Source organism: Onychomys torridus, chromosome 2 (assembly GCF_903995425.1).
Source record: "Onychomys torridus chromosome 2, mOncTor1.1, whole genome shotgun sequence".
In the NCBI taxonomy this organism is placed as follows: domain Eukaryota; kingdom Metazoa; phylum Chordata; class Mammalia; order Rodentia; family Cricetidae; genus Onychomys; species Onychomys torridus.
This window is the reverse complement of record NC_050444.1, coordinates 14150173-14169886: the sequence shown is the minus strand read 5'-3', so window position 1 is coordinate 14169886 and position 19714 is coordinate 14150173. Positions and strand designations below refer to the sequence as shown.

Below are 19714 nucleotides of genomic sequence, written 5' to 3'. Positions count from 1 at the left end.
GCATGCCACAGAACAGAAAAAGCACAGAGACAAAACACATAGGATAATTTAAAGTTAAGGAAAGCTGGCAAGAAACAAGCCAAGATAAGGTTGGGTATTTATAATTAAGTATAAGCCTCCATGTGTGATTTATTTTGGAGCTGGGTGGTGCCCCCCCCCAAAAAAGAACAAAAACAAATAACAACAAGGAAGAGAGAGGGGAGAGAGGGGAATGAGATGCAGTATCCAAGTGACCAAAGGCACAAAAGGGGCAGGTAACCAAAATGTCTAGATTATATAGGGAAGATCCTGGTTGGGGGCGGGGAGAGCTGAGCCTCTAGGCTAGAGAGTTCAGAGCAGAGGACAGGGTATGCCAGCCATACCCTGTAACAGGTGGGAACTGAGGGATGCTAGGAGGACCTGGAGGCCAGGTCCACTTTGATATGTTAAGTAGGCACCTCAGTTTGTCCTGAGTTTGAACCTTAATGAAGTCTCATAATTATGGACTTCCACAGTGTTGATATTGAAAGACTATGGGGATTTTTGAAGTTGGATTAAATGCATTTTATATGGCTACCTTGTAAAGGCATTTAATAAGCCTATGGGAGCCAGGGAGTGCAATGTGATGGCTTGAATGACAATGACCCCTATAGCTCATATAGTTACACACTTAGTCTACAGTTGGTGAATTGCTTGGAAGGATTAGAATGTCCTCATTGGAGGAGGTATGTTCCTGGGGGCGGACTTTGAGGTTTTAAAAACCTAGACCAGGTCTAGTGTCTCTCTCTGTGTCTGCTGGCTGGGGATCAGGATGTAGTTCTCAGTTTCTTCTCCAGCACCATGTCTGCCTGTGTGCTGTGATGCTCCCCTCCCAAACTGTAAGCCAGCCCCAGCCCCTAATCAAATGCTTTTTGTTTGTTTGTTTGTTTTTCGAGTCAGGGTTTCTCTGTGTAGCTTTGTGCCTTTTTCCTGGAACTCATGTGAGAATTATAGAGAACTCACAGAGATCCGCCTGGCTCTGCCTCCCAAGTGCTGGGATTAAAGGCGTGAGCCACCACCGCCCGGCATGCTTTCTTTTATATAAGCTGTAGTTGGAAGATTTCCTGTATCCCACCTGGCCTGCAGTCAGGACAAGTCTCTCACCCATAGTCCTGCAGCCTTTTATAAAATAATCACAGAGGCTTAATATTTATTAATTATAACTGCTTGGCCATTTGCTCAGGCTTATTACTAACTAGCTCTTACACTTAAATAAACCCTTAATTCTTATCTATGTTTAGCCACATGGCTTAGTACCTTTTCTCAGTTCTGCCTTGTTATCTTGCTTCCTCTGTGTCTGGTTAGCAACTCTTCACTCAGCCTTTCTCTTCCCAGAATTCCCCTTGTCTGCTCATCCTGCTTATACTTCCTGCCTAGCTACCGGCTGTAGCTGGAGTTTTCTCCAGTCCCACCAGGGCCCACAGCCACTAAGAGCCAAGTAAATACACAGAGACTTATATTACTTATTAACTTTATGGCTGTGGCAGGCTTCTTGCTATCTAGTTCTTATATCTTAAATTAACCAATTTCTATTAATCTGTAAGTTGCCACATGGCTTGTGGCTTACCGGTCCTTTAGATCTTACTACTCATGGCAGCAGTGGCAGCTGGCAGCATCTCCTGACACAGCCTTCCTGTTCCCCAAATTTTCCTCTCTGCTTGCCCCCTCCCCCCCAATACTATACTTCTTTCCTGGCTACTGGCCAATCAGCATTTTATTTATCAACCAAATCAGAGCAACACATTCATAGCATAGAGAGCGATCGATATCCACAGCACTTGGCCATCCAGTGTTTTATTTATCAACCAATCAGAGCAAACACATTCACAACATACAGAACAACCTCCCACAGCACTAAGCTGCTTTAGTCATGGTGTCTCTTCAGGACAACGGAACAGTGACTAAGATAGACTTCAAGTACCATTAATTTCAAGAATCAACTTAACACTGAGTAAGAAAGCAAGTATTGATTATGTAGTTACTAATTACTTGCTCAGTTCCCAGAAGACCTGTACAGAGTCAGAAATGTGGAGAACCAGCCTTTCTTCTAATTGATTTTAGCAAAGGCCAGACACTCAGCAACCATCAGGCTGACAGCATCTCACACCCTTATGCAAGTCTATTTTAAGCTTCCTGGCTGGAACCTCTGAGGCTACTAGATCATCTGCTGTGTGCCAAGGAAACAACTTAAATGTTACTAGTCACTTCTCTCTCTGTGTTGGTATCTCAAAGGCATTTATGTAGGATAGACAGTTTGTTTTGTTTGAATAGTGCTTTCTTTGGGCCATAGTTCTTTTTTTCAAAGATCCTGTTTTCTCTTTGCCTGTTCCTTCTCTACAACAATCCTAGGTTGTTTTAGTGTTAATTTTCAACACCTTTCAATGTTGACGTACCAACAGGTGTTCTGGTGGCTCAGCAAGTCACAGAGCAAAATCCAAGGATTTGTCCTAGCCCTGGCCACATAATAACAAATAGCACTACTGAAGGAAGCCCAATTGGGCAGCCTCCATCCAGAAAGAGAGTTAAGAGCATGCCAGAAGAGAATCAAGGCAGAGAACCTCATCCAGTACAGAGGCATTGGAACCGCTGTAGACTGGTGTGTTACAATGTGCATGTCACTCAATCATGTAACTAGAATAGAACTTACACCTCTGAGATTATTTCAAAGTCATCACTCTGTGGAGGCTTTATTCCAATTCCAGAAATATCTTGGCATTCAATCTTGATGACAAATTCTTTTGACTATATTTAGTGGTGGCAAATAACTTTTTTTATTTTTAAGAATCAGCATTAATTTTAAATATAGCCAAGTCATTGGCTGAAGAACAAGATGCAAAAATCAATACCATCCTGGTATAAAACTGAAATGTTGGATATAGTAAAACAAGTTAGAATTTCCCATGCAGATATGAAAATCAGTTTGAAAAAGAAATTTTATGTGACACTGACAGCATTGTGTTATGAGAAAATTAGTCAATGCAACAACTTTCAAGGTCTTGTTCAATGGAGCTGTAAATTCTGGAATCTCATTATTTACAGTTCTTATTGGTAGCAGCAGTCAGTTGTTTCAAGGTTCTTGGCCTCTTATCCAAAGAGCTGGAAATAAGGGCTCACACAGATCTGTAAAATAGCAAGATAATTTTATTCAAAGTGAAGCAATAATACAGATTAGAGAAAGAGAAACTCAAGATGGGCAATAGGTTACATGAGAACACTGAAGGCCTGAAATTATTATTTAGGGTTTATGTTTATGTAGTTCAGTAACAGCTGTTTGGTTGATAGAAGTTGAGTCACATTTTGCTTGGTAGATTAGGTCCTGTATTCATTTTCTCAACTGTGCATGTTCCTTCCCATAATGCATCTGATTTTAATTAGATGCACATCCAATTAATTATGCATAGTGTTAAGATGGGAAATAAGGATTCTCCCTTAAACTTATACTTGAGGACAGTTTTGCCTTCCTGTGCATGCTCCCAGAACAAATTCAGACCACACTGAGCCCTTGGATCAAGATATACTGAGAATATATTTAAATAGAAACTGCCAGAGTGTGATTGTTTTTAGGGAAGGAGAAATAGATCTCCTCGTTCTAAAAGAGAACTGCAGGGGACTAAGGACACCTTACCTTGTTCTTGGTTGGGAGAGTTACCTGTGGTACCTGTTCTATTCTAACCCACCTTCTTCATCTTCTCTGTCCATAAGCCTCCTATGGGGAGGGGCAAAGATTCAGGAATTATGAATTACAAGTTTGCTTATATAAAGCTTTTCCTTTACTACATAAAAATTTAAATAATTCAGATTAATAAAACACCGTAAACCTGGCAGTTCTTGTATCTAGTCCACATCACTTTGCTAACTTATGTTAATGTATGCAATAACTCAAAGTCAACTCATTAACATTGAGCAGAAGTACAATACTTTACCTGACATCTCCCAAGAAACTTTTATGTCATGAATATGGCATCTATGTGGATGTAGATAAGAAGCCATCATCCCGTAAAGAAACATTTGTGGATGGTGGTAAGGACAGAACCTTTAGTGTCTTGTTTAGCACATACAAGGGTAATGAAGTCCTAAACCTAACCTCACCTCACAGATGAGCAAACTGAGTTTCATGGAAGGGAGATGGATTTTTGTCACTGGGAATGACTTGAAAGGTTCTTCCCACTTCCACTGGCTGCATTTGTTTATTCATGACTCTGAATGAGTCAGGACCAAGGAGGTACTGCTGATTTCAAAGTCCTTCAGAGAACAGGAGCACACACCTACTCTACAAAGGCAAGAATTCCTTCATCAAACTTCCCTTTGGCCTAAACCCTGGGACTTCAAGGGCATCGAGAAAAATAACAGAAAACACCATCCGACTTAAGCCTCCTAAAATCTGCCACTTGGTCTTGAATGAATGAATACACACATCCGAGATTCTCTGCCACGCCTCACTTAACAGGCCGGGGAGTTGAGGTTTTCACTGGGGTGAGTCGCTTCCCCGAGAAGGCCTGGTCCTCAGGCCAGTCTAGCGCGCCACGCGGGCCCCGCAGAGGTGCCAGGCATTCGCGGAAGCCCGCCCGCGGGGGAAGCAAGCGGCTCCCGAGGAGAGCGCACGGAGACGCTGGAGGCCTGCCCAGGTGCTTCCTCGTGGATGAGCCCCAGGCCAACCCCCTCCAAGCTGTCCATCATCGGGGCGGCGGCGCGCGCAGACCCACCTTCACCAGCAACAGGGCGTGGTCACGCGAGCGCGCGCACGCGTGGAGCCAATAGGCAGGCCGTGCCAAATGGAAGGGATTGTCTGACCCCCATGACGTCACAAAACTGGCAGGGAGCGCGCCCTCTTCCGCCCCCGCCCCTCTGGCCCGGGCCTAGCTCGCCGGTCCCGCCCAGTCGCCATCGCGCAGCCAATCGGAAGGCGGGAAGCGCACGAGCGCACGCGGGGGCGGGGCAGGGTGGCGGCAGGGCGAGGCAGGGGCGCGGAGTGGGCCGGCCTGGGCCGAGCTGCCGCGCGCCGGGGAGCTGCGCGGTGCTGAGGGAAGGAAGCGCACGGAGGGGTGCGGCCGCCACCCGAGGCAGACGGCGCGCGTGCTCCACGGTGCCCGGTTCGTATCCTCGTCCACCGCTGCCGAGTCGTGAGGGGGGAGTCAGGGCGGTGAGGTGGAGGGCGCGCGTGGGCAGCGACCGCGGGTGGAGGGCCGGCCGGGTACGCGCGGGGCCTCGGTCGGGACGAGCCGCCGCGGGCGCGGGCGGTACCCGGCTGTCAGCGCGTGGGACGTCCGCTGTGGCCGGGGCGTGGCCGCCTGGGCCGGCCGCCGACACGCCGGGCCACGCCGGCTGCCCGCGGCGGGCTGCGCCTCGAGGTCTGCGGAAGCGGGCGCCGCGTGGGACCGCGCGGGCCTGAGGATGCTGCGCGCCCCTGGACTCGGCGCGCCGGCTGCATGGAGCGGCCGCGCTGCGCCCGCCGGGACTCCCCGAGTCCCCCGCCTGGGGCCGTGCTGCCGCCTCGCCGGCAGGGTGGGTTTGTTTGGCTTCCTCTTCTCCCCTCCCCTTTCTCCCCCCTCCGTTCTCTCCTCCCTCCCCGCCATTCACGGGGCTGCTGCGAGACCTCGCCCCTCCTCCGCTCCCGCCTCCCCGCCACCGCCTCCTCTAATGAGCATCTCTGCCTTGCTTTCAATGGGCCGCTGCTGCTGTCGCTGCTGCTGTCCGCGCGGTTTGTGGATGTTGTCGGCTCCGTGTTGTGATGACAGGAGAATGTGTGTGTGTCCCGGGCCCAGACGAATTGGTAGGTATTCACGTAACTACCTGTGTTGGGTACCCAGGAAGGATGGTGACTGATTTTGTGTACGAATGGATGGCTCTTAGGTCCGCGTGGAATTCAGGGGTACCATAGGAAAAGGGAGACAAAGGCGCTCTGGACCCGAAGAATTTCTTTGATATCTTAGTAAGTGCGATTTTGGGGTAGGGACAAACGAAACTGACCAAACAAGTTACGGTTTGGTGCCTTGTGTCTTAAGGATAAGGGTTTGTTCATTCTTGTAGATACTGAGATGTGAAATGGCTAGGCATTTCCAGAAAATGAAAAACCACAAACCTTTATGCAGGGTGTTTAATGCAATTAGATTACATAAACGGAGGTTCTGATACATGTAATGACTAGTGTATTTCTTTTCGTTTGCATCAGAAGCTTTGCAAGGCCGAGAAGCTCCGGAGTAGGCGCACCAGTATCATTTCTTAATTGATTTGGCCAGTGGGTTTATTGATGAAGTGGAATAATTTCTTGGCACAGGCATTGCCAAACACATCAGAAAGAATGGATGGAGCTCTCGCTGTTTCTGGTTACAGCGCATCTTTTTATTAGTCATTGCCAATATCAGCCAAATCTGCCTAGGACTGCGATGCTGCACAGAGTGTTGCCAAGTCTGAGCCATGATGGTGTATGAACTTTAAAAAAAAAAAAAAAAAAGAATGTGAGATTATTCCAGTTTACCAACAACTACCTTGATATTTTTACTGCCTGATGAGGAAGCTTCTGTTCTGTTAATTTAGCAAGTTTATTAAGATTTCACAGAGGTTTTCTGTTGAATCACAGGCAGCTTAGAAGGCTATTAAGAATTTTTCAAAGCATTTAGTAGTGTATTGACTTGTACCATTTCTGGTCTGATGAAAATACTATATAATTGGTTCTGACCTGATAGAATGTTTATTAATTAAAGGACAGACTTCCATGAATTCAACTTCCCTAAGAATTTGCCTTTTGAAAGCATGTTAGGAGCTGAAGAATTGGAATGCGATTCATATGCTAATCTGTGAATAACTGAAAAGGTACAGTTAAACAAATCACTCTGTTATGTTGACTTTTCATCTCAAATACTTTTGCTGTCAAGAAAAAATGCAGAGGGCTTGAATTTAAATATTCAAAGCACCTGCTGCATGAATCCTGAGCTTTTTTTGCTACCAGGTTTCATTCATTTCTAATTGACTTTAAAAGCAGAAAACTATCAAAACCTGGGAACTTAAGGAATGGGAAGGTTTCCTAGCTGCGTCATTCCTTGAGTAGATGTTAAACTGTTATGCCTTTGCCCACCTCCCTACCACCACCACCTTAAGTTTTAAAGTAATACAAACAGAATCTGGAGAAAATTTACTTTGATTAAAATTGAACTTATATTTTAGTTTTTAATGATAGTATTTGCAGCATAAAATAGCTTTTTTGCATACGTGCATGAAAAAGAGGTATGGTTTGTATCTACAAGCCATTGTTGGTGTGGCGTCACATTTTCACACATCCCCTGGCTCAGTCCTGTACCCTTAACCTTTGGATGACTTTCAGGTGTTCAGTTTGAACTGTTGTTATTTAGGTGGTTAGTACCAGTAAATTCTTGTTGTTAGGGATTTCTTTTTCTCATTTCAGAAGGCTTACTTATGAAATTATAGTTCTGTCTAGTGTGTACTTTTGTCTTTGGGTTTAGAAACAAGTCTCTTCTTGGTAGTCAAGTACTTTACTATTTACAGAAGACATCCTGACCAGCAGCTGGGTTTGGTGCTGTCTACAAAAGCAGGCACAAAGCTGAATTTTCAACGTTTGGCTTTCTCTCTTCCCTCATTTTCACTTTTTACTTCCTTAGTACCCACCAAAAAGTACATGAAAATTCTTAACATTGAGATACTTCATTTTTTTCTTAGTAGATTCAGCTTTTGGAAAAAATAGTTGATAATAAAATGTTTCTTTTTTATCTTTGTTTATTTAAAGCAGTTCTAAAGTCTGTTTCTTGTAGGATAAGTGAATACTTCAGACAGTATCTTAAGAATTCAAAGAAAATATGTTACTGTAAATTTTTTTCTGGTATACATTATTTGAAATAGTGATGTACGTTCACTTAAGTTTTCTAGATAAATACCTATTGTAAAATAATGTCTTCAGGATACTCATAATGCTATACTGTTATAACCCAAACCTTGGACTTAATTTATTGTTCTTTGTTGCTTTCTTATGACAAGTAGATACATGTTTTTTAACTGAAAGAGAAAACATTCCCTAAGGAGTAAATAGGGATCTATAGTAGATGAAATAATATTTCTATAGCTTGCTCTTATGACCACTAAGCAAGGAACAATGGTGGCAGGTTAATTAAATTCTGAATTAGGATCCCTTTATGTTACCCAAATCAGGTTTATAGCCAAGAATACTTGAATTTTTTAAATCACAAATGGCACAGGAAAATTCAGCAATGAATCAAAAAAGCCTGCATTTGATTTCAAAGCCCTAGTACATCAAACATAAAAACGTGGACCCTAAAGAGGCTTTAGCATGTCTGCTTCCATGTAGTCACTTAAAGTTTAGTTGGGAGAGCCCCAGAGAGGTGAACTGTCATTTCTAGGATCGGTTGGTGAAGAGCAGACCTCTTTAGCTCACTAAGTTGGCACAGTGGTACACAGAAGGAAACTTTACAAGACTGTCCACTGAATTTCTGTTTTAATTTTATGTTGAAAATGTTTTATATAAGTTATATGAACATTGTATTAGTATAGTGGTATGTGTATATCATTTACCAATAATGTATAAATATGCACTTGTTAAGGATATATTAACACTTAGTAATAGCAATGTGCAGTCAAATGCCAACAGATTGATCACAGGTCAAGGAACAGATCTTCATAAATGGTAGAAGTAACTGTGCAAATGGGAGATCTAAGGCCCCCTTTAAAAAAGCATAGAGAAGGAGAAGGGTGATTGGGCAGGTAGACTGCTGCGGCACAGTGTTACATAACTTCCTGCTCAGCTTTCTCCAGCCAGATCTGTGTGTATGCTGAGCAGTTTGTACTGCACACAGAAATACAAAGAAAAGAGAAATTTAAGTATAGTTCAGTCTTGGCTTCATGAATGGCTAAGGCTTGTAATCACCATAAAACACCCAATAGAAATTACCTAGCATATGGATTTTCATATAAATTCCCTTAGTATTTTCTATAAAGCAAAGCTTGTCAAATAATCTGGAGTGTAACTTTTCCATCTGTGTATCTGTCTTAATTGCTCTCTAGGAATCCCAGTCAGAACATCCAGCCTACCACTGTTCTCTGATGCCATGCCAGCACCGACTCAACTGTTTTTTCCTCTCTTCCGTAACTGTGAACTGAGCAGAATCTATGGCACTGCATGTTACTGCCACCACAAACATCTCTGCTGTTCGCCACCGTTCATTCCTCAGAATCGTCTGAGATACACACCCCATCCAGCATATGCTACCTTTTGTAGACCAAGGGAGAGCTGGTGGCAGTGTACTCAAGGAAGGAGATACGCTTCTACACCTCAGAAATTTTACCTCACACCTCCACAAGTCAACAGCATCCTTAAAGCTAATGAATACAGTTTCAAAGTACCAGAATTTGACGGCAAAAATGTCAGTTCCATTCTTGGATTTGACAGCAATCAGCTGCCTGCAAATGCACCCATTGAGGACCGGAGAAGTGCAGCAACCTGCTTGCAGACCCGAGGGATGCTTTTAGGGGTTTTTGATGGTCATGCAGGCTGTGCTTGTTCCCAGGCAGTCAGTGAAAGACTCTTCTACTACATTGCTGTTTCCTTGTTACCGCATGAGACTTTGCTAGAGATTGAAAATGCAGTGGAGAGTGGTCGGGCACTGTTGCCTATCCTTCAGTGGCATAAGCACCCCAATGATTACTTCAGTAAGGAGGCATCCAAATTGTATTTCAACAGCTTGAGGACTTACTGGCAAGAGCTTATAGACCTCAATACTGGAGAATCGGCTGATATTGATGTTAAAGAGGCTTTAATTAATGCTTTCAAGAGACTTGATAATGACATTTCATTGGAGGCTCAAGTTGGTGATCCTAATTCTTTTCTAAATTATCTGGTGCTCCGGGTGGCATTTTCTGGGGCTACTGCTTGTGTGGCCCATGTAGATGGTGTTGACCTCCATGTGGCTAACACTGGCGATAGTAGAGCCATGCTGGGTGTGCAAGAAGAAGATGGATCTTGGTCAGCAGTCACACTTTCTAATGACCACAATGCTCAGAATGAAAGAGAATTAGAACGTCTGAAATTGGAACACCCAAAGAATGAGGCCAAGAGCGTGGTGAAGCAGGATCGGCTGCTTGGTTTGCTGATGCCTTTTAGGGCTTTTGGAGATGTAAAGTTCAAATGGAGCATTGACCTTCAAAAGAGAGTGATAGAGTCTGGCCCAGACCAGTTGAATGACAATGAATATACCAAGTTTATCCCTCCCAACTATCATACACCTCCTTATCTCACTGCTGAGCCAGAGGTAACTTACCACCGATTAAGGCCACAGGATAAATTCCTGGTGTTGGCAACTGATGGGTTGTGGGAGACCATGCATAGACAGGATGTGGTTAGGATTGTGGGTGAGTACTTAACTGGTATGCATCACCAACAGCCAATAGCTGTTGGTGGGTACAAGGTTACTCTGGGACAGATGCATGGCCTTTTAACAGAAAGGAGAGCAAAGATGTCATCTGTCTTTGAGGATCAGAATGCAGCAACCCATCTCATTCGCCATGCTGTAGGCAACAATGAGTTTGGAGCTGTCGATCATGAACGACTCTCTAAAATGCTTAGTCTTCCTGAAGAACTTGCTCGCATGTATAGAGATGACATTACAATCATTGTAGTTCAGTTCAATTCTCATGTTGTAGGAGCATATCAAAACCAGGAATAGTAAGTGATGTTATCCTGGCAGTTCTCCAGTTTGAAGGGCAGATTGACTTGAAAGAAACTAATACAGTAATATTCCAATAGGTCATCCTAAACACTTCCCATCTGATGCTCTAGCTAGTCCAGTATTCCAGATTGACTGCAGCAAATGCATCATGAGTGTCTCTTGTGTCCTGTTGCCCCTCAAGGTACTTGCACTTGAGGCACTTTGGTTCCTTATTGCAGGTGTCTTGTAATGGTGACTTACTAACCTAAGAATATGAAAATTGGCAGATAGGATCTTGAAGAGGTCAAAAGCAAGGATCTTTCTGAGAGTAAAAGGCAAAAACAAAAACATCCCCATCTGCAGACTCCTTTCATCATAAGGATTCTAATGTACATGAGAATATTTACTACATGGTTTTTTAAAATAGTTCATGTATTATTCACAAACATTTACTTTATCCTGAAGTATTTTTCAATAAGCTATAAATGACCATGAACCAAGAAATCTGATTTGTAAGTTTTTGTGATTGTGTGATAAAATATGCTTCCCAAATGGAAAGAATTCTAAATTGTCCTTCCTTCCTTACCCTTGATTTCCTCAGTGTAACTTAATTTGTTTTGCTACTCCTAAAAGACAATAAAGGTTCTTAGTTTTATTTATCCTTCTAGTGAATGTTAAACAAAGGAAAAATGTTTTTTTCGGTTTGTATTGAGAAAAGCTTTATTTAGTTTGAAATAAAAGTACTCAGAATGAAAAGAGACTGCTGTGTTTAGTTCTTGTCACCTAATAGCTACAAGCATGTTACTGCTCTATAGTCCCCAAAGTCTTGGCAAGCTGTGTGTGGGGGTAAACAAACTGCTGTTGAGAAATCATACATCTGTATCTGTGATAGGAGTTTTCATGAATTTTGGAATTTTAAGGATAACATATGTAATAAGTTTAAATATCAATTCAAGTAGTAATATTTTAATACTGTATTATGACAGTTTGAGGAAATTTTTTGTCCCCACTTAGGTCAATTAAAATAATTTGGATTAAAATTATTAAATGCTTTAAATATATTATATCTTGTAATAAATGTGTTAAGATATATACATGAGAAACTTTTAAATAGTAATCTGTGCATGCTGATACAGAACACTTAGTAGCATCATGTATTTGCAGCAGTCTCCACAATTACATGCAGTCCTTTCTAATACTGTATCAGAGTACATGAAAATAAATATATTCAAGTAGGCTATTTAGGAGTTGATTGATATGCATTAAATGATACTTTTGTTCCTGCATTTAATGGTGATCTGTGTACAGTTGTGCATATATTTTCATCACTTACTATTAAATATAGCTATGACTTTGTTAAAATTCACATAGTTGTTTTTTTTTTTTTAAAATACAAAACATGATTGTTATATAATTAGTTGGGAATATACAGTCCTTTCAGAATTCTGTAGGATCTGAAGTACATGTTCAGGGACTCCAGATTCTTATTCCTAAATCAGTATATAGCAGTATTGGCTACAAAATTAGGTCCAAATGAAAGCCTCAGAAAGATTTACAGCTCAGAACATCTTAAGATTTGTTTTCTGAAGTACTTTTTGGTTTTGTTTTTAAAGTCAACTTTTTAAATATCACTTTATTTTGGATGGGGAAAGACTATTACATATTCTAAATATTTTTAGAGACATCATCTTAGGATGAAAAATGTACACTACAGTATGAAACCCCACTTTTAGTACTGTTTGGAATTGCTTTTTAATACCACCACTTGAGAGGTCTATGTTACATGTTGACAAATGTCACAGTATAATACAGCAAATACAAATATTTCTGTACTCAAGAAAGTGGGCCTTATTATCCAAGAAGTTTTGTCTACAGTCTGGAAGCAAACCTACATATATAGAAAAGAAAAAATGTGGAAATGAAAATAACTGGGTATTCAAAAATCTTTAGGTACTATTTAAAAGTAGTTGTGATTTTTTTGTAAAACTCATCACCGTGACATGATGTCTAGAAGTAATGTCAGTTTGTGTAAATATTCATGGATTTTAGTCTTTCAATTTTGTTTTATTTAAGTGTTCTTACATGTATTCAATTTCTGTATTTATATTTAGTCGGTGCTTCATGTTACATGTAATATGCCCTGAACTAGTTAACAGGAATGATGGTATGACACTTGGTTTGAATGCTGTCTATGATTGGAGAAATGCCCACAGTGAATTAAAGCTTTATATCTGCTTTCTGAGAGGCCTGTGTGGGTTTTTAATAATAGTAGCATTCACTGTCTGCCTTCTATGGGTAGTAGGTTGTATTCAACTTTAGGAGCCAATAAATAGCATTTTAATTATTCAAGTCCAGTTATAATTTATATTCAATAAAATGAAAAGGCTTTCTTTTTTTTTTTTTACGAGATTTGGGTGTCAATATCCATTAGCGAACTTTCCCATTGTACCAAAAGTGACTTCATGTTCTATTGTAGATAACCCTACACATAAAACTTGTGCCCTGTATAAACAGAATAGTGCTACCTTTTTAGAACTTCGTATAAATGAAGTTGTGTACTCTTTGGTATAGCTTTTTTTTTTTTTAAAGATTATTTTATGTTAAATGTTTCTTGGGTTCCTGATTTGATGAGTAGCCATCCCATTGTAAAAATAGACTGCCTAATTGTTGAAGTAATTTCTTAACTTTGTCCATTCTCAACCTTTTTAGTCCACACCAAGTTCCCCTCTAAGTCGATTTTTAGATGGATGGTTTCTTAGGAATACTGTTTGGCTAAGGTTCAGCTTCACCTTTACAAATGCAAATACAGGTGAGTTTTATAGACCTTCATAACCTTAATGGGGAAAATAAAAGATGCAAAATTGTCTTTGTGAAAATTTGGAGAATGGTATTTGGGTATTAACCAAGCTTTTCACCATGACAATTTTGCATTTATTGCAGTACTGGGGATTGAACCTAGGCCCTTGGGTAACATGTTAAGCAGGTGTTCTGAGCCACACCTCTAGCCCTCCTTTTGCTTTTTTGGCTAGTACTAACTTCACTATTTCATATATACATACTATACTTCGATTTTAACACAGGATCCTACTAAGTGGCCCAGGCATGCTTTGAACTTTAAAATCTGTCCTATGTCCTAGCCTTGCAAATAGCTAGAGTAACAGGCCTGTGTCATCAGGCCCAGTTCTGGTTTAGTAAACAAGGTTAGCACTGTTTGGACAAGAGCTTCTCTTTTTACTAGGCAAACACATTTCTGAATTTGGTTTATTAAGTTTGTTCTTAGGTATAGAAGAAGGTCTTGGAAATTGTATTTTTAAACTGAATATGGCTTCTTTTCATAAATAACATTTGATATCATGAAATTCTTCAGATTTGCAAGTTGAATCTTGTTGAATTGGTGTGGTGTCCTAACTACTTCCAGAAAAGCTAAGTAACTGAAGACAATGATATTGGAATTGGCATTGTAGTTTGAAGGTCATTTCTTTTGTGTACAGAATTAATTCACTTTGAAAGCCAAACTGAATCCCACTAAACCCTACCTACCCAGTTTTTAATACAATTTACCTTGGGTGAAATTCAACAATATACAGCATTGTTTTCTAAACAAGACTCATTACAAATTTTCAAAGTAAATATATTAAGAATGATGTTCATGTAGTTAAAGTCTTACATACTAATCACTAATGATCATACAGTGCACACATTTTTAATAACCACACTAGAGGTGGAATTATTTAGCCAATATATAGGTTCATAGCATCCATGGGTTAAATTTCTTTGAGTCAGCACAATGTTGAATAACGTTTGTTCATTTTATTTTACATTAGAAATTGTGCTGCGGGCTGTCTTTCTGTGTGCTGTGAATATGTGTTGCTCTGATTGGCTGATAAGTAAAGCCTTTTGGCCTATGGCAAGTGAGCTTATAGCTAGGCGGGAAACAGAGGAGGAGGGCAGAGACAACAGCCCACCACCAGGAGAAGCAAGATATGAAAATACCGATAAGCCACGGCCATGTGACAACTTACAGATTAATAGAAATGAGTCAAATTATAAGAACTAGCTAGAAAGAAGCCTGCCATAGGCCATGCAATTGGTAATTATAGTAAGCCTCTGGGTGATTATTTTATAAGCAGCTGTGGGACCTCAGGGCAGGCATGTACAACCAAAAAGCCTATATGGACTTCAAGAATATATCTTGCTTTCCTCTATTAGGAGACACTGCAGTCAGGTGCAGGAGAATTAGTTTATTCTTGTAACAGTCATTTGATTTTGCAGTTAACACACAAGATTTCTAAAATGTTATCTAAAAGACTTGCTGGAAAGACCTACTGTTTGAAATGCCAGTGTGCAAATTAACCCCTTTGCAGCCTCCACCCCTCTTCCTATTCCTAGGGAGATGGCTTCCTAAACTGGGAAGAGACCCAAAGGATTCAGTTATATAAACAAGTCAGTTGGACCCAAAACGTCAATTCCAGCACACCCTCCTCCCCAGTTAAGCTTCACCACAGGGTCCTCACCCAGCCCTTGACCCTCAAAAGTGTCCTGAGTGCACCAGGTGAGAGGTGTTCATGAAGACCCCCCTCCCCACCAAAAACTACCACTACTTTTGGGAAGTATCTGACATCTAGCTCTCAAAGGGTTTTCTCACCTTAATTTACCATATTGCTACCTAAAGGTTAAGCCTTGATCTTTCTTTTTTAAGTCTAACCCATGTCACTGACTTTATCTGCAGCTCTCAGTCCACCAAATGGTGTCTAATTCACAGCCATGCTGGAAGTTAGTGAATATATTCTGCCCTGAGAAACCTAAACCCTAGGCACTCACAACAAACCAGATGCCGTTGAGTCAAATAGCCCAAGATTTTCATCTCATTAACAGGGATTAATGAAGTTATCTTATTAGAGGACAGGAACTGATTATCTGGTAGTGTTGAAGAGCCCAGCATTGTGGCAAGAATGCTTGAAGAATGGGAAACATGACAAGAAACCTTAAGAGGAGAAATTGAGAAGAGAGAGAATGTTGAAGTAGTGATTCGAGGCTGTAATCAGGGCAGGGAGCATCAGCTCCTTGGATACCGTGGACTTGAGACAACAGTGTGCCCAGCAATGAGGAGGAAGGGATAATAAAGCACACTTTTAAAGCTCTCATAAGCAACTTCTATGCTTTATGCTATAGCAGCAGTAGTTGAACAGTTGTTAGCATGGCCATTTTGCCTTGGCCTGTTAGGTAAGAAGGAAAAAGGGAAGTGTCTGAAGCTGGCCATATGGACAGTTTCCCCAAAAGAGCTTTGCTCAGAATTTTTCTCACTGCAAACATGAGAGTAGGTTAGACAGCCTAATTTAACTTGACAAGAACAGAGACAGGATAATTAGGGCCTTGATGTGAGGAAAAACAGCTGTGAGACTGAGCAGACCAGAGAGCACAGGCCATGCTGTCTGAGGTCATGTCTGGGTGTCTGCTGATCAAGGGTGCTAAGATGGCATCAGAACTAAAAAGTGCATTGACCTGGCAGTTGTCATTATGGTAACCACAGCTGTTTCTTGAGCACTTGCTATATGGCATACCCTCAGAGAAGTGCTGATGATGTGTTTGTATTTAATCCTAGTGCCAGTCAGTCTGTGACCCCACAACCCCCTCTCTCATTGTCTCTGCCTGGTCTCTTTTCCAGGGATCCAACTCAACAAGCCAAAGCCTCAGGTCTCATTTGTCCATTTTTGGTTCAGTCAGCAGCTAGTCAGAGAGAGGGAGTGGGATGTTGAGGGGATGCTTCTTCCTCTTTTTCTACTAGCTGGGGGTTGCAGAGAAAGCTAGATCCATCTTCTAGGATTCCAGGTCTCTCTAGGATCAAGTAATACTCTTTTCTGCCTTTGGCATGGAATTGACCAGTCCTGTTAGTTTCTGCATGCCCCACCAACCTTTGTTCCCTCACCATTGCTCAAACCTCTGTAAATACCCATTTGAACCAGTTAGGGTAAAGTTGGTTTTGTGCCAAGACGTAAACAGTGTCATCTTTAAAGTGAACTTAGGTACTATATTTCCTACAAGCACGTAAGACTAGATAACTCAATGAGCATTACACACCACACAAACTTACATCTCTGTTTCAAAGCCTGCATGTTTCATCACCATACTGTCAAGCCTTTCCCTGTATCCAGAATGATTCCCTCAGTATCAGAAAGGTCCAAAGAATGGCTGCTAAGTCCTTGAGTCCTTGAGAAGCAAGTGTAAAAATCCACACAGGAAGAAGCAAAGACTGAGGTAACCCAGCAGTTAGTACAGTGCATAGGGAATGGAGCCACCCACAAATAGGTGGAGTGTGCCTAAGAATATACACTAAATTGTGGCTGTATAAATTTGAACCAGAGGTGTCTGTCGCTCAGTAATGCATTGCAGTGTCCAAGTATTGAGCTCCAAGTTCTCCATTTCATTTGGTAAAATGTATATAGGCAATCATCTATAGTCCAGGCTAACTGTTGAGGATAAAGGTGGCTAAGACAGAAGGTCTGCCTTCAGGGAACTCACTTTATTTGGGAGGAAAATTATTCTTGTGTTTAAAGAATAATTACTTTTCTGTAGTTAAGAAATTGAAACAAGTACAAGTTCCAGTCGTAATCTAGAAAGAACTCTGCCAGTGTGCTAAAGGGCTGAAGAAGGCCCTAAAAAGTAAGTGTGACTTCATTAGAGGGACTGATGCTTGAGCAGAAGTTTAAAGGTGACACAAGGGTTGTCAAGCAGGAGTGGATTGGGAGTGAGAACACAAGGGGGTGGAGGGAGGAACAGCAAGGAGAGGAATCAGGGGGAACTGTGGCCAGGATGTAAAGTAAATAATTTTTTAAAAAATCAGTATTAGGAAGATTCTACCTAAAAGTAAAAATTCATCTAGCATGATTCCTATCTCAGTGAAATGGAAACTATCCAGTTTCAAAGAGCATAACTAAGAGAAAGTTTTCCATGATAAGAAAAAACAATAAATCAATTAATGGCTGCCTACACTTTCAGCCATGGCCATACCTGGTAGCAGGGGGTAAGACTGAACAAGCTGGTTCAGCTTGCTGTAGTCAGCAGAGTGGATGCACATGACAAGAAGCCCAGGCACTCGGGCACCAGATTCCCTCCACACACCCTGTATCCCTTGGTTCTTCTTGCCTGCTTCCCAATAGTGTTAGAAAAAAAATGCCTTTTTTTGCCTTCCTAACTTTCCTCTAGATCAGGATGTTTTCACCTTTCTTGTATTTTTTTAAGTGTAATTCAGCTACCATTTAATTTTGTATATTTTTGGTATTAAATGTGGAGTCCTATAAATGGACGTTTCCCTGTCCCAACCACGGGGCCCTAAATAACCAACTGGGAGGCTGAATATGAATTATAGATGCTCAGCTGAGAGCTCAGGTTTGTTACTATCTAACTCTTACATTCAAATTAACCCAGTTCTTTGTTGTTGTTGTTTTTGTTTTGTTTTCTTTTTCAAGACAGGGTTTCTCTGTGTAGTTTTGGTGCCTGTCCTGGATCTAGCTCTGTAGACCAGGCTGGCCTTGAACTCACAGAGATCCACCTGGCTCTGTCTCCCGAGTGCTGGAATTAAAGGCGTGCGCTGCCGCTGCTGCTGCTGCTGCTGCCGCCGCCGCCGCCGCCGCCGCCGCCACCACCACCACCACCACCACCACCACCACCCGGCTAAATGAACCCATTTCTATTAATCTATGTATTGCCACATGGCTCACGGCTTTACCTCTCTTCTAGCATGTCTTGTTTCCTGGGAAGTTGGCTGGCATCTCTCCTGACTCTGCCTTCCTTCTTCCCATCATTCTCAGTTTGGCTTTCCTGCCTAACATCCTGCCCAGCTATCAGCCTGTCAGCTTTTTATTAACGCATAAGAGTAATACATATTCATAGTGTAGAAAAGGATTGTTCCACAGCAGGGTCCAGTTTTTTTCACAAGACAAGCAAATAACATGCTTACATTGTAAATATTTGTAAACCAGAGATTGTTATGTTAAAAGACATGAGTCTTCCTTTCTCTTTCTCTCTCTCTCCCTCCCTTCCTCCCTTTTTCTTTTCTTTTCCTTCCTCCTTCCCTTCCTCCCTGCCCCCCCCCCCCCATTTCTTCTATCTTTTTGATATAGAACTTCACTGTTTAATTCAGACTGGCCTGAAATACACTGTGTAGCATGGGTCCGTATCATTCTCCTGATTCAGCTTCTCAAGTTTTGGGATTATAGACACACACCACCATATCCAACTGAGTCCTTTTTTTTTTTTTTATTACAACAAGTAAGATACAAATTTGTTTATATGTATTCCCATGTGGAAATTGTTTGATTATTCTAAGGATGTTTAAAAATAAATTTGAATTTATCATATAGTAAGTATTAATTCTAGAAAATTAGAAAAACACTGAGAAATAGGGCTGGAGAGATGGCTCAGTGGGTAAGAGCACTTGCTGCTTTTGCAGAGGACCCAAGTTTGTTTCCTAGCATCCAGATGATGGCTCACAACCATCTGTAACTCCAGTTTCAGGAGATCTGACACCTGAATATATAGATATACAGGCAGGCAAACACTCATACACAAGGATTAAAAATCAGTCTTTTTAGAAGAAGAAAATCACAGAAAAGCAAATAACTGATTATTAAAGTAAGCCCCACTGTCTCACAGTTCAGTGATGCTGACTGTTAGCCATCTCATGGTTAGCAGGAGGAAGGACACTGTCACCAACTGACATCACCTTCCCAGAAAAGCTGTTCTAGGGTTGTGTCTCATGCTGACCCTCCCAGAAATGATTTTTCTTTTCTTGTCTCAGATTCCTTATTTGAAAATGCATATGCACACGGTACTTCCTTCATAGACTTGGTGGGCATCGCACCATATTAAGTGCTTGTCGACGGTTAAGTGCTTGGGCGGCTGTTTTTGCTGTTTGTCTGTCCAGGTCTTCTGTTGTGTGTTCCTACATTTAAAATAACTCAGTTGTACTGTCTGACATGCTTACTATTGGTAACATGCTTACTATTCAGCAACATAACAACAAACATTTC

The 19714-nt window shown here is 41.5% G+C and overlaps 1 protein-coding gene and 1 long non-coding RNA gene across 8 annotated transcripts; one reads left to right on the top strand and one right to left on the bottom strand.

Moving 5' to 3' along the window:
• Positions 1-2481: 2481 nt before the first annotated feature.
• Positions 2482-5283, bottom strand: LOC118578290. 2 transcript variants are annotated; one of them, XR_004944246.1, is made up of 3 exons: positions 4433-5283; positions 3644-3724; positions 2482-3138 (listed from the first exon to the last, which is right to left on the bottom strand). It is a non-coding gene; the product is annotated as an uncharacterized LOC118578290 (long non-coding RNA). The 2 variants fall into 2 exon arrangements; XR_004944245.1 differs by having other exon boundaries at positions 4722-5283.
• On the top strand, positions 4958-12927 carry Pdp1 (pyruvate dehyrogenase phosphatase catalytic subunit 1). 6 transcript variants are annotated; one of them, XM_036179109.1, is made up of 3 exons: positions 5071-5108; positions 5754-5788; positions 9046-12927. In XM_036179109.1, exons 2-3 carry the CDS (start codon positions 5758-5760, stop codon positions 10701-10703), a joined length of 1689 nt encoding a protein of 562 aa, XP_036035002.1. In that variant the 5' UTR covers positions 5071-5108; positions 5754-5757; the 3' UTR covers positions 10704-12927. The 6 variants fall into 6 exon arrangements, with proteins under 6 accessions (XP_036035005.1, XP_036035002.1, XP_036035001.1 ...); XM_036179110.1 differs by lacking the exon at positions 5071-5108 and adding an exon at positions 5471-5520; XM_036179112.1 differs by lacking the exon at positions 5754-5788 and having other exon boundaries at positions 4958-5108.
• The last annotated feature ends 6787 nt before the right edge of the window (positions 12928-19714 follow it).

Bases quoted from the DNA above. Each gene is read 5' to 3' on its own strand.
- Pdp1 (XM_036179107.1), top strand. From the start codon at position 5,656: ATGAGCATCTCTGCCTTGCTTTCAATGGGCCGCTGCTGCTGTCGCTGC. The intron at 5,789-9,045 runs GTAGGTATTCAC...ATTGCTCTCTAG, and splicing joins TCCCGGGCCCAGACGAATTG to GAATCCCAGTCAGAACATCC.